A 14,611-nucleotide genomic window follows, 5' to 3' on the forward strand; every position below is an offset into this window, starting at 1 on the left:
CGCCCGACACTCGTTCCCCCGCATCAACGTCACCGACCGCAAGCATGGAAGGCGAAAAGTACAGCGCGTCTCTGATTCGCCTGTGGAGGGTCTGGCGGACAACCAAGGAGATGATGAACGACCGGGTGCGTTGCGCATGCGCTTGCGCTTTGGGCGACAATGGACTGCGCGCTGACTCTATCAAAGGGCTACATGATTGTCGAAGATGACATGACCATGTCACTTGAGGAGTTCTCAAGGAAATATGCGCGCGAAGACGGAGAGCCTGAGTATGCGCCAACTACAGCCATGTCTAGGCCGCAGTACTGACCCTAACCAGCCGTTCGCGCCTCAACTTCTCCTGCCAGCCCTCCGAAGACATGCTCCGAAGGTATACCGATGCCCCGACCAAGAAGAACCCAGAGCCCCAGCCCAACATCGGCACCATCTGGATCGAGTTCAACGCCGACGAGAACGTTGGAATGAAGCAACTGCGCGACTACATGTCCCATCTTGTCAACGGCTCCTTCCACTCCGGCATCATGGTCACCGTAAAGCCCATGACGGGTATGGCCCTTCGACTCCTCCGCGGCGCAACAAGCATCACCGACGGTCCCAAGGGCGGTGTAGAGGTCTTTGTCGAGCAAGATTTGCTGGTCAACATCACAAAGCACGAATTGGTACCCAAGCACGTCCTGCTGAGTGACGAGGAGAAGCAGCAGCTACTCCAGCGATACCGTCTGAAGCAGACACAGCTCCCCAGAATCCAGTCCACGGACCCAGTCGCCAAATATCTCGGCCTGAGGAGAGGTTCCGTCGTCAAGATTATTCGAAAGTCAGAAACAGCCGGACGATACGCCAGTTACCGATGGGTCATATAAGCGTTCATGCCGAAGGGTAGATTGCGAGAGAGAAACGTTCGAGTACAGCGTGCTGTTCAAGCGAAAGCGCATGCGTAATACCTCCAGCCGCGTCAAGGCCTTCAGATTGGAGTAGGCACCAAGACCGGTGTAGCATTGGGCGAGGCGTTTGGCGATGGAAAAGGGTCTGGTTTTTGACACCATTTTTGTACTATCTGAGAAGCAGGAAGGAAAGCCAGAGACGAACAAATCAAAGTCTCAAGTCTCCATTGCCATAACGTGCCATGCTCTGGTGCAGAACCCTTTGTCCATCCCTCACACCAATGAGACAGGGTTAACTACGCCACAGCCATCCGCGTCACCATTTGACTTGTTTCCATACCACGCCGCATCCACACATACCCGATACCCTTAGTCCCCCTCCTACCCGCTCCTATTCCCAGCCCAACCTTCCCTTCCAAGTAACTCTGTCTGAAAACCATCGAAGTCTGTGACCCAGCATTACCCTCATCGGTGAACTAGTCCCATGGACTATTCAAAGCTGCATCATCCTATTCCGGTAGCTGCTAGTTGCAGACACGGGTAGCGCGGCCGCTTGGGTAGCTTTTGTACCGTTCAAGTCACCGTTCAGAGGACGAGTGGAGAGCTGACTTGGCTTGGCCCGGGATACGGGAGCCTATGTGTACGGAGTTTGTTTACCGGTGAGCGTGGGGTTTGGTGGTGGTGTTGGTTCTGCTTACGATCAGCAGGGCGGGCTGAGGCTGATGGGCTGATGGTACCAGGTTAGACGAATACCGCTAACCTTGCATGCCGCTCGCCGGATTGGGAACATGGTAGTTTTACGGTCGTGGTAGCGCTGATCGTTATTACATCACCATAGCTGCTTAAACGTAGGTGCAGTAAATATGACAGAATCACAAGGATCGATCCACAATGCCTGCGACTCCGGATGATATGCATTGGGCGCTGGAAATGCGTCTTGGGGGTATCATGCCAACTACACTGTACGCCCTGCCGATGCAAAAAAACTCTATGCGTACATGGTACAAACACTGTGGTGGGGTATAATAGGGAAGCTGTTTGTAAAGAAGACATGAAATGAAGTTGAAACATCGCTGCAAACAATATTCCGCTGTACACATGCCTCCTCAAGGCTCATCATCCTCCTGCTCGAACGTCTCGGAAAAGTTGATCAGGGAGGTGAATTGCTCCGTCGTCTCCTTAATCTCCATCGTTCTTCGCTTGGCTTCATCTGCTAGCCAGCTAAGCGGCACCAGTATCATCTCGCCCCTGTTATTCTTGACAAGCTTCGTCCTTTCTTTCTTTGTAGCCGATGGCTCTGGTAACTTGACCGCGGCCCCCATGGTAGTGACCGCGTCACTGCGTCTATGCCGGTGTTCGAGGATATCGACGTCGATCGTACGGTTTGCGATGACATGATAGATGTGAACCTTCTTCTGCTGACCATAACGACGGCTTCGAGCGATAGCTTGTGCCATGGCTGAGTCGTAGTGATATTGTGTTTTTGCCAAGAAGGGTGAAACAAAGATGACATGGTTGGCCACTGTGAGATTGCTGTAGATGGTCAGTACAATGGTGCTTTGTATGGAGACAAGAGGGACTTACACGCCAGCGGCAGACTCGCTTCCCAGATTGAGTATGATCAGCTTTTTCCTCTTTTTCACATCTGTGTTCGTCTTGAAGTCCTCCATAAGCTGCGCTGCTGATGCCTTATCTCCGCTTTGGCCTGGGGAGTGGTAGGCGATCTCATAGCGGTCAAATACAGTTTCCAAAATACTGATGATCTGTTGGTTTGGCGCGAACACGATGCCTTGATCACCGTCTGGAAGGGCTAAGATTAGCTGAGCGATGGCCTGAAGCTTATTGCCAAACTCCGTCTCCTCATTCTGGTCTTCGCCGGAGCCCAGATCAGCCATTCGGATCAGGCTACTCTCATTCGCACGAGAGTTGCAACCAGGGTGAATGCAGGCCTCATCGTCAGTTCGTGATTCGAGACACTCTTTGCATGCAGTATGCCCGCAGTGCGGTATCATGAAGAGCGATTGGATGTCAGCTATGGTATTGCAGTCCGGTGAACTGCAGCGAATGGGCTCCTCATCGCGCTTTGCAAGCATTGAATGTTCGCGGATAGATACGATGAAACGCCTTGACCTTGTCCTATGAGCAAGTTCGACGGCAGTATCTCGGAGCTGTGATAGTTCCTGTTTGATCAATCGCTCACGCTTATCTTTAGACAAGCCTGCGTCATCAGCAAGCCCTGACTTTGGTGTCTTTTGTGCTTGTTCGATCAAGCCGCGAACAATCTGACTGGACTCATCGTCTCCGAGCCAATTGGACTGTGTGATATCCGTCTGGAAATGGCCATACAGGTCTTTGATGGCCGGCTCACTGTTCTTAGACTTTTTCATTAAGCCCTCGAATGTTGACAGTATTCTCAACAGTTCCTTCTTCGTGCTGTGTAGTTGTTGCGACCTCTTATCAGCCAAGGATTCGAGCGCAGATTTGCCTTCCTCAGTCTCGAAGAGCAATGCACACCTGAGTAGCGCTTCTTCAGCACTTGCGGAATTCTCGAGACTATCGTTCAGCCTAATACTCCTGTCCGACCCAGACTTTTTGTTGAGCTTTTTGATCTGCATCTTCTGGGAGATTAGGTGTTGAGTGAGCTCTAAGTAGACAGCGTGGTGGGCAGCACCCAGATTCACCGGTAAAAGCTCCTCGGTGCAGGCGATGTGCTGAAGCTCCGGCTCATTCTGTCTCACGAAGTCATTGAGGAAGTCCTGTGCCCGTTCATGTCTCGCCCTATGCCACTGTCTAGACATAACTTCTGTTTGTGACAAGAAACTTTCAACGTCGGTCTGGTCAAGTTTCGACATCTTCTCCGCTGATGTCACGACCGTGCCGTCGCCACAGAAGTGCCGACCAAGCTTGACTCCGAGGAAGGATGCCAGCTGATTGACATCGGAGAAGTTGGATAAGGCTGGCGTTCCAGACAATACCCAGCGTCTATGCGCAGCAACTTGTTTGATGCTCGTGGCCACGAAGTTGTTTCTGATCTGGTTGGTGTCATAGAGATAGTGATATTCGTCAACAATGATTCTGTTGAACCGGAAAAGATGAAGTAATGGCACTAGGTGTGACGAGCTCTCTGATCCCAATGTGGCCTTTGCTTTCGCCTTTGCTTTCGCCTTTGCTTTGGCTTTTTTCGAGGAACCTGGAGTTGACGACATGGCCCCAAAAGAAAGATACGCGCTACCATGTCGGATGCTGATCGGTAATGAGGCCTGGAACTCGGGTTGCTGAAGTCGTTCATCCAGAAGTTTCTTCGTCCGTCGTTGGAAGTCCTTGTAGTCATGACGCTGGTGGTACACAGCCAGCTGATTTGAAATCTCGCTAACGGCTCTATCCAACCAGCAACTGAACGCACGACGACTGGTCATTGTAGGTTCGGGTAATGCGGTGAATCTAGCTAGGTCTGCGACATAGGCTGCCTCGGCGAGCAACGTCCATGAGACTATGATGACTTTGCTTTGCTGGAGTTTTTCGATGGTGAGGTCTTTCAACTGACTGTAGCTCTGCACGACGAGAATCCTGTAATCCTCATATGTCTTTGAGCCTAAAAACTTCTCGAGCTCTGTGTTCCACTGCTCCGTGATGTGGGGAGGAGAAACGATCAAAGTTGCACCTGAATCCAGAAGTTGAGGCTGCTTAGCCGCTAGCGGTCGATTGCGCTGGATGATCTTCTCCATTGTGAACTGTTCGAACTCGCTCTGAATGAGCCCGATACTCGTGACAGTTTTGCCGAAAGACGGGTGATCGGCGAGCACACCACCACGAACAACTTGCTCTGTCTCTGCCCGAGCTTCTGCTCTCCATCCTAGACTTGAGTGCACCGACTCTTCTGTCTCCGTAATCTTTATCGTTTTGCCTAGCTCTTGCTTTGCCATCCATGACACAGACCTCATCTGCGCACCTCGTAGGTACTCTGGCGGCTTTATTACGGAGTCTTGAACGTCGTTCGCGTTGCTTTGCAGTTGGAACTTCGGAAAGGGCTGTGACGGTAGATCAGCATGATCCGTTGTCAGCCTCCAGAAAGTAGTCGGAGAGACGCTCTTGGGGAATCTCCCTTGAGCGCGGTGCGTCAACGACAGGATATCGAGACCGACCCGAATTCGTGTTCCGGATGGATCTCTAAAAGCTTCCAATTGGACTATTTCAGGACGCTGCTTAATGGCGCGCTCGAACGTGGCAGCAGCTTGACGGTCCTCGTATGCAGTCGCTACTCCTTTTTCGTTGATGCTCCAGTGAATCTCCGGATAGAGTGGTGCACAAGGACATTTTCCAGACCAATCTGAGTGCACTGGCTGCCAGGATGAGCATGCTGGCAGTGTTTTAGCGCTCTCTAGAGCCCAAGAATAGTCTGCGAAAGTTTGGATTGGAACTTCGTCTTGAAGAAGGACATCTAGACAAGTGAGCGCCTTGGAGCAATCTGGCAGGGCGTTGTCAATCATGCATCCTTCGTCAAGGAACCTCACGTCTAGAGGAACACTTGCTGGTACAAGCGGCATATCAGCAGGAGCATGCACGTCAGGAATCGTGACGAGCATGGTCTGCACACGTCCGTCCTCTACATTCCAAGGCCGCCAAGATGAATGCACACGAGCCAATGTGACACGGCTGTCTCCATAATGCTTGCGGGTATGGTCCAGGCTAAAGACGAAGCTGTCATGATTCGATCGACCGATAGGGTTAGGATCGAGGAACAAGTACATGGTATCCACCTCCGTCGACCTCTTGTAGAGGCTAGTCGACGCAGTTCCACAATGCGGTTGATGCTCGTAATCGCCGCTGACGGCCGCCAGCTCTGGACTATCGCCCCGGATGTTGATCGTCATGGGTACAGTCTCTTCTTTGTAGTCCAAAAGACCGAGCCGACTCCGCCATGAGCTGAACCTATCGATCGAGCCGCTCACATCAAGACTGTGATTGCTGATGCAGGGCATGCGTACTTTCCACTCAACACTGAAAAGAGTGTCTGCAACATTGCTTTGTGCGATCGGATTGCGAAGGAAGTCGCGCAAGGGACTATTGCCGGGGAGTTCTGATGGGCATTTGAGGAAAAGTGACCATTGTATGTCAAAGCCGACTTTCAGCTCGATTGTGGCCTGAGGCGAGCTGTAGGTGATCTTCCACTCCTTGTACTCCCTGGAAAACTCGTCGATGCAGAAATGCTGGGAGCCTAAATGCGCTTCCGACACTGTAGTCAGATATTGATCCAAGATTGCATCTTCTGCGCCCAGTTCGGAAGCGAGATGGTGTATGTCCGGAAAAGCCTTGAACTTCAACCGTGGAGGGAGTTTAGGCCTCCATCGTCTGATGAATTCGTCGGGTTGCAGCTTTCTCTGTTGGGTCGACAGTGTTTCCTTGTAGAAGTGCTTGGGGTTGCCGGCACAGGATGCGCAAGCTGAATGTCCACATGCCGAGCAGATATGAATCGCGGTCTTGGTGATAACCTGTTTGCCTTCGCAGTTGCACATACGCGCACTTAACTTTGCTTCGTCCTTAAACGCGGCCAGATCAAGATCTTCGTAAATGCTTGGTTCCAGAATGGTAGGATTCAAGATGTCCGGCCGAGCGATCATTTTGCTGGTGAGCGACGAATCCTGTGCCTTGTCAGGTGTTGCTACGTTGTTGAAGCGAAAGGCTCTAGATCCGATGATAAGAGCAGAGATGAGAGAAGCCCCGATCACTGTAGTTGACATGGCATTACCAGCTAGGTTCTGTAGGTCCTTCTGGGTTTCGTTGGCGAATAGCAGTCTATCGAGGGGCATCCCCTGAAGGATCAAAAGTTGGCTACCGTTGAGAGCATGTTGACGATTGCTCGCAAAGTCTAGGCCGCTTGGCGTCAGGCATGGCGCGATACCTAAGCCAGCTTTGAATCGATCGACGTTCTGAGTAACATCCCAGAGCGCCATCTTGTAAAGCGAGTCACAGCCTTTGATGGCAGCATACTCTAGGTGGGCAATGTCAATGGCGTCATGCACTCTCGAGGACTGCGAGCTGTAGAATTTTCGATCTGCGAAATCGGGAGGCCTATGTCACCATTAGTTTAAGTAGCTAAGTGAGAGATGGGTCAGGTAGGCTTACATGACCGTGCCGTTGTCGCTTCGTCGGCTGACGGGGCTCAGTATCCCCAGTCTCTTATCAGATCGAATGTGGTCGTTCCGGAGCTTACACAGAGCCCAGTCCGGTTCGTTTTTCAATATGCTGAAGCCACTCGACTCTTTCAACGACTCCGGAAGGAAAGCTTCGTAAGGGCTGCTGCACTGTCTCTCTAGTTTGCGCATCAGTTCCTTCCACTGGCTTGTGGCGCTCTTCACATCTGGACCGAAGTGTGAACTCTCTACCGCGACCATGTACATCCGTTCTCTCGTCTGGGGTAGATAGAAGTTTTTCGTGTCGCAGTAGGTCCATTGAGCTTCATAGCCGATCTTTGCCCACCGTTCTACAACATCATCCCAGGTGTTCTTCTTGGCTTTCACGTTTTCCAACAGTACCAGGGTGGGGCGAAAGCGATCCGCATAAGTGTAGATCGCTCGCCATGTGTCGCCTGATTCGCCATCGTCGTCGATAGACTTTCCCTTGTTGTTCATACGGGAGAGGTCTTTGCAGACGAAGCCGGCAATAAGGATGTCGATGCCCTCGGGAATGTCTGTTTCTGCGCCGTATGCTGTTACTGCTGTCGTTGCGCCCTCACGAAGGAAGTCACGGACGTCTCGAAACAGCTTCTGTGGGACGAAGTTTCTTTCAATGTATCCTTGCTTGAAGACCTCGATTTCGGCTGAGAACTCTTGCTGGATGTGAATCGGAGATCTCCCCATTGTTGTTAGTGCTAAAGAAAATATTAGCTCACGACCAATGTAGGCGTTAATGCGACTGACCTTTCGAGATCTCATCCAAGGCTAACAAAGGAGATTCAGTGCCGGAGCACATCGTAGCGACCCTGATCGGTCGTCCTCCCAAGCTCTCCAAGGCCTTACAAAGGCCAAGTTCTACGGCTTTGGCAGTCATGTCAGACATGCACTCTTGAATGCTAGCCAGAGGCGGGAGACTGAGATCGATGCCTTTTCCAGTCCGAGACGATTCTCCAGTCTTGATCTTTTTGCGTGGGTTCGACCTAGCTTGGTCGTCCTCAACAGGGCCAGCATCTTCATCCGACAAAAGGTCCAACGATTCCGCGTCACTCGTACTTGAGGCTTCCTCATCAGCAGATGCAGGCTCGATGTCCGCCTCGCTTTCTTCTTCTTCGTCCGATGTGGGAACATTGTAAATGTCCGATACGTCCTCGTCCTCGTCTTCGTCTTTCGTCGCAAACTCCATCTCTTGGTCCGACATATCGTCAAAGTGAGCCGGAACGTAGGATACCTTCTTTCGAGCCCTACTTGAGCGTCTACTGAGACCGGGGTTCAATGTGTCGATGTCTTGCCGCTGACTTGAGTCGTCGTCCTCCATGGGAATATCTTCATTATCAGATGCCATCGCGGAATTGAGATCTTCACCTAAGCCAAGATCGTTCGAAGTTACGGGGGAAGGTAGCGTATCGTCGCCATTATGTAGTTCTTTATTTGTGTCCGCAGTGTTTGCGTCAACAGGGTTTGCCGGTTTCCCCGTGCTTTGGAGCAAACTCGCCCTGGATGGGCTTGACGTCGGGCTAGCCACCTGTGTATGCTGATCGGGTGTACTGCTCGGTAAGACCTTTCTGCATTTAGATCTACATGTGCCGTTGCGCGTTGTGTTGCGATCGAATCCGTCACTTGAAGCCTCCATAGTGAGCTGTGCGTCATTGCTGGTATGGTGTACCTCTCTACGTCGAGTTCTTCGGCCTCTGCTGGACTGCTCCTGTGCAGTAGCTTCAGACTGCCGGGCAATCTTGGTACTTGCACCTACTTCCTCAGGCTTGGGCTTCTTCTTCTCGGGTAGCTTGCGACATAGATGCATCGTTTTATTGCGTATACAAGTATCGCAAGGATTATTCCCGTCACACTGCTTGAAGCCTCGTATAGTGCATCGTGGACAACGTGCCGCTATCGCTGCCGATTCTTCGGGTGTGGGCAATCGACAGTTCTTCTTCTTATCCCGTATACAACGTGTGCATAGGTCTGCTCCTTCTTCTGTGTGACATTCGTAAGCCGCGTTGCCTCCACGGGTGAGGCAGAAATAACAACAGTCTAGAGGTATGACCTGGTCGGCATCGTCGGTCGCTTGAGGTTTTATCGCGGTATTGGTAGGGATAGAGGGTGTATCGACTGCAATTGGTTAGCTCTTGAGGGACAGCAAGTGGTGACGATAAGGTGAACGGCATACCATGGACATGCTGAGCCGTGTGCGCGCGGCGAGCGCGATTGCCTCGTGTCTGTGTCTCGGCCAATGGAGTGCGCTCAGTACTCTCTCTGCTGGTAGTGAGTGGCCGTGGTGCAACATGAATAATATCATCGTCGTACTCAGACCCGCTGTGTGCAGGTGACACTTGGGTGACGCGCTTCCGCTTACGCGAATTGTTTTGCGCCATGGTGAGAATATTTCGATGCAAGACACAAAATTGAGTATCGGCACAGCCGTTAATCTAGCGATAGAAGAATGACATGGCGCAGCATGCTCATGGCATGCGATCGGCGTGGTGGATGCAATAATGTGTATGGAGTTCATGCGGCATGCAGGCACGTAGCGCGACGACGCGTCGCGCTAGTGAAGCGAAAGCACGTGGGGCCATCTTGTCACGGCATGTACCCCGCAGTCCGTCTCTTGCTGCTGAATTGTAAGGCTTGGTGAAGTTGCAAAGAGGAACAGCATCTCTTGAATAGGTCACAGATGAAATGAGCGTCAGAGGACTGGTGTGAGACCAGTTGAGGCATGCATAGCCGAGGCGGATAGACTACTCTGAGAGGGAAGGCGGCGATCTACGCAGCGAGGTCGGACAACATTCAGCTCACGTATACCAGGTACCCACCCGTGGCTTGGTACTCGTATTACTCTCACCGCAACACTTGAGGGAGATATACAAAGTCTTTGCACTGCCCTGTATTCAGAACGATTAATACCAAACGTCATGTCTAATCCGGCGGTCAACACATTTGAGGACCTCACTGGTGTCTCGACTTCCTCCTTCAGCAATCCCTATGATGCATTGATAGCGGCATGTGAAGATGATCCGGTAAGATACTTTGATATCTGACCTTTGAATGTACTTAGCAAACACCGCAGGTACGAATTCAAGAAAAGTACCAGCTGCATCGGACTACGAGGAATGCGCAGCAAAAGGCGAAGATGCTCGATACGAGCTTCCAGGGCGTCAACATAGACCCCATACTCTTGAGACTGGAAGACGCTACTGTCGAACCTGGATTCAAAGATCCCCGCAACTGTTTCGTAAGAATGCTGATGTACAACTTGCATCGATACGTGTACTTATCATGTGCAGGTATTCTGGGGCCGCCCTACAGAGCAAGTCAAGGATATGATCGCCCGAGTGCAGCAGGAACTGCGAACAGTAGCACCAAGTAGGCACAATATCATGGCTACGTATTGCAGTGCTAATGACAGCAGATCTATGGCTCATGCCCCGGGACAACCAGCACATTACAGTACTTGAGGTAACGCATTCGAAAACGGCACCAGAGATCCAGCAACTCGTCGATACTGTGCGAGATAAGATACCTATCATGACCGACTATACCCACGAGCATCGCACGCGCCTCATTAAGCCTCTTATCGGGTACGATGCCTCGGCGATAGCGTTGAGCTTTGTACCTGCAGCTGGCGAGGGACTGCACTCTGGCCGTACGCCAAAAGATGACAAGTTCACTTACCACCATCTTCGCCGGGATATGTTCTCTATGTGTCGCGATGCAGGTCTCCAAGTGGAATCGCGATACGTCGTACCGTCAAGCCATCTCACCATCGGCCGCTTCATCTATACCAAAGATCAGGAAGACGAAAACGGCTCGCTAGATCCTGAGAAGACGAAGGCTTTGATCGACAAGATCGAGGAGATCAACGCCTGGCTGCAGAAAGACTACTGGCCGGAATATAATGAAGGCAAGATACCTGCCGGTGGAGAGTTCAACGTGGGCCAGGAAAAAGGTTTGCATTGTGGGACGGGTCCCCTTTGGTATGGCGGAGGCGATGCAGTGCATCTTGGGAAGGGCTACTGAGCAGCGTGAGGTCTTTCGACAACATGTTGATACCCGCTTGATATTGGGAGGGCTTTTGTTGGGTCTACAGGTCGGAAGGTAGGTGCACAGCTCTCAGATGTGCGGGCCAGGTTTCGCGTCGCATTCTACCGGACGATAAAAGGTCTACATGGTAAACGCATACATTATCCTAGGGCCTGTGGCGTTGTTGAGATTGATCCGTGTGTATGCAGCAAAGGCCTCGAATCCTAGCCTTCCCCTAGTGGCGGCGGCGGGGATGACGTGTGGCGTGTGGCTTGGCCAAAGCGCGTTCCTGAAGCTCCCCACGCGGCATCACAGACCCTGACGGTCAGGTTGTATCACGCTTGTTTCTGCTTTGGCTTGCATAGTTTTTGGACTGGACAGATCATCGAGGAGTAGACATTACACCACGAACCGGCTAAAGCCATCCCTATACTGTAGCCTGGAGACTTTGCGACCCCGTGAGGCCCCCATTGCTGCTGCCTCCCAACGTCTTCACGAATACGTGGCATCCACCTTCTGCCACTTTACATACCCCAAAATCGATAGCGACAACCTCCCACCACCAAGATGTTCAACCGCGATCGACTTCCAGGCCTTCCTGGTAGCTCCCCTCGGCCACCGCCTCGTAACGACGGTTACGGACGCCCACCTCCGCAACAGCAACCACCACAAGGACCTCCGCGAGGCCAAGACACAAGAATGGCCGGTTATGATGACCGGCCGCAACAACAGCGCATGCCCGCAAGGGGACCACCAGGGGGCGGTGGAGGCGGCGGGCCTCCACGACAACTGCGGCCCATCAAGAGCCCTGGAGGCAACGCATACGCTTTTGGCAACATGTATGTACAAGTAGCGGCCATGTCGCCTGCAGGCCCCCTCAAAACCCACGATTATATAACGTCGGAATATTGGCTAACACCATGAAGCGTTGCAGTTTCCCCTCAAGACTTCCCACCAAACGCCGATGGCTCTGATATCTACATCATTGTCAACGGGAACTACGCACTTTCCGCACGACCAACACAAGGATGCAACCCGGGCGAGATCGGTCTCACTGATTTCCAGCGAACATGGGCCGGCATATCGCTTGGTCCCCAGGAGGTTGTGAACGCAGCACCATACGATCACTTCGCGTACAGCGGCGGAAAGTCATACTTGGGCGCAGTCGACGTGGAAGTCGGATTCGCGGGAAGGAAGACCACGGAGACACCTTACGACCAGGACGAGCTCGCTACCGTCTTCAAGAAGAGTTTCGAGAACCAAATCCTTTCGCCAGGCCAGCAGCTTGTGATCGATATCAAGAACATACCACTCAAGTTATCGATACGAACTGTGACGCTAGCGGATTTGTCTATGGAGAAAGATGAGGCCAACGCGCCTGCGATTACCGATCCTCGAGCTCGTGGCATCCTCACAAGACACACCCAGGTCGACTTCTTCAAGGATGCCAAGACAGATATCAAGTTAAAGGCGTCAGCGCGACGAGCAGCGGCAAACTCCATCATCCAGCCAGGCTTCAAGTTCGAAGACATGGGTATCGGTGGCTTGGATGCCGAATTCGGTGCCATCTTTCGACGAGCTTTCGCCTCCCGCATCTTCCCTCCGGGTATTCGGGAGAGGCTGGGTATCGATCACGTCCGCGGTATGCTCCTGTACGGACCTCCCGGCACGGGTAAAACCTTGATAGCTCGGCAGATCGGAAAGATGCTGAATGCCCGCGAGCCCAAGGTCATCAACGGCCCGGAGGTGTTGAACAAGTATGTCGGAGCGTCCGAAGAGAACATCCGAAAGATGTTTGCGGACGCAGAGAAAGAACAAAAGGAGAAGGGCGACGAAAGTGGTCTACATATCATCATCTTCGACGAGCTTGACGCTGTATGCAAGCAAAGAGGTTCTGGCGCGGGCAGTGGTACTGGCGTAGGCGACAGCGTTGTCAACCAGTTGCTGTCCAAGCTCGATGGTGTTGACCAGCTACACAACATTCTCCTCATCGGTATGACGAACCGAATGGACATGATTGACGAGGCTCTGCTGCGTCCCGGTCGTCTCGAAGTGCATCTGGAGATCTCGCTGCCCGATGAGTCCGGCCGAGCTCAGATTCTCAAGATTCACACAACAAAGATGCGCAAGAACAACGTCCTTGAGCAAGACGTCAGCGTCGAAGAGCTGGCTAAGCTTACCAAGAACTTCTCTGGAGCTGAACTCAACGGTTTGGTCAAGGCCGCCACATCGTACGCATTCGGGCGACATATCAAAGACGGCACTACTGTCAAAGCAGACGTGGAAGATATCAAGGTCATGCGACAAGACTTCTTGAGCGCACTCGACGACGTCAAGCCGCTCTTTGGTGTCGCTGAAGAGGAGCTCAGTAAGCGATTCCGTCACGGTATCATCCATTACTCTCCCTTCATCAGGGATATACTGGAGGATGGTCGTCTATACATCAACCAGGTCAGAAAACCGGAATCGAGTCCGCTCCTCTCGGTTGCGCTCCACGGTCCTCCAGGTTCCGGAAAGACAGCGCTGGCTGCGAAAATGGCAATCGATTCAGGTTACCCCTTCATCAAGCTGATCTCAGCTGAAGATATGATCGGCTACAGTGAAATGCAAAAGGTTCAACAGCTTGATAAGGTTTTCAGAGACGCATACAAGAGTCCGTTGAGCGTCATCGTTATCGATTCGATTGAGCTGTTGCTGGACTGGGTGCCGATTGGTCCTAGGTTCAGTAACACCGTTCTGGCTGCCCTGAAGGTCCTGCTTGCCAAGGAGCCACCAAAGGTATGTAGCCTCACTATCCCAATTTTACTGTGTGATTCATCTAACAACCCCAGGATCGTCGCCTACTAATTTTCGCGACAACGACCGAACGCTCGGTACTCACGCAGCTCGATCTCTTCGCCCGATTCGATGCCGAGATCGCCGTCCCGAACGTCAACACACAATCCGAGCTGGCAGCCGTCCTGCGGGAATCCGGTGCCTTCTCCGATTCCGACCAACAGCGCGCTATCAGTGAGATCCAGGAGATGACAGGTAACACCGAAATTGGGGTTGGCATCAAGAAGATCCTCACCGGTATCGAGACGGCGAAACAGGACCAGGATGTACCTGGCCGCTTCGCTCGGGTCATGTCTCGTGCTATTGCTGCGAACCGAGGGTCGATATAGACTGGGGTTCAGGTTTAACGAACTAGTTGTGAACTTGTTCGAGATATGTCAGATGGAGTATCTGTAGATCTCTGCCACGACCACTATGATTATGGCTTTTGTAGATGCATGAAGCAAACTCAATAGAGACGATATACCACATCACAGTTACAGTCAAATCCCCTTTCATGCCTCAATGTACTCGCGCTTTCTTACACCTAACGTTCAAACGATATCCGCCTCACTTCTACCCCAAACCCTGTTCAAGTACCATCATCCACGACACAACCTCGCTCACTTCTCGTTCGGAACCGTTTTCGGTACACAACATCTCTCTACATGTCCACCCACCTGCACAAAACCTGTCACTGTCAGACTCCATTCCAATAACCTCACA

General features: G+C 52.1%; 4 protein-coding genes across 4 annotated transcripts; 3 read left to right on the forward strand and 1 right to left on the reverse strand.

Moving 5' to 3' along the window:
* Nucleotides 1-44: 44 nt before the first annotated feature.
* J4E84_009747 (uncharacterized protein) lies at nt 45-860 on the forward strand (the record flags this gene model as incomplete). Its single annotated transcript, XM_049392307.1, has 3 exons — nt 45-125; nt 187-269; nt 320-860. 3 exons carry the CDS (start codon nt 45-47, stop codon nt 858-860), a joined length of 705 nt encoding a protein of 234 aa, XP_049240069.1.
* Nucleotides 861-1,987: 1,127 nt separating this feature from the next.
* On the reverse strand, nt 1,988-8,855 carry J4E84_009748 (uncharacterized protein; the record flags this gene model as incomplete). Its single annotated transcript, XM_049392308.1, has 4 exons — nt 1,988-2,414; nt 2,466-6,950; nt 7,005-7,749; nt 7,799-8,855. 4 exons carry the CDS (start codon nt 8,853-8,855, stop codon nt 1,988-1,990), a joined length of 6,714 nt encoding a protein of 2,237 aa, XP_049240070.1.
* Nucleotides 8,856-10,471: 1,616 nt separating this feature from the next.
* On the forward strand, nt 10,472-11,068 carry J4E84_009749 (uncharacterized protein; the record flags this gene model as incomplete). Its single annotated transcript, XM_049392309.1, has 1 exon — nt 10,472-11,068. One exon carries the CDS (start codon nt 10,472-10,474, stop codon nt 11,066-11,068), a length of 597 nt encoding a protein of 198 aa, XP_049240071.1.
* Nucleotides 11,069-11,638: 570 nt separating this feature from the next.
* Nucleotides 11,639-14,235, forward strand: J4E84_009750 (uncharacterized protein; the record flags this gene model as incomplete). The annotated part of the gene is made up of 3 exons (XM_049392310.1): nt 11,639-11,910; nt 11,998-13,849; nt 13,903-14,235. The coding sequence occupies 3 exons, from the start codon at nt 11,639-11,641 to the stop codon at nt 14,233-14,235; spliced, it is 2,457 nt and encodes an 818-aa protein (XP_049240072.1).
* Between the last annotated feature and the right edge of the window lie 376 nt (nt 14,236-14,611).

The sequence above is a fragment of the Alternaria hordeiaustralica genome (genome assembly GCF_023758085.1).
Source record: "Alternaria hordeiaustralica strain BMP 2776 chromosome Unknown scaffold_31, whole genome shotgun sequence".
In the NCBI taxonomy this organism is placed as follows: domain Eukaryota; kingdom Fungi; phylum Ascomycota; class Dothideomycetes; order Pleosporales; family Pleosporaceae; genus Alternaria; species Alternaria hordeiaustralica.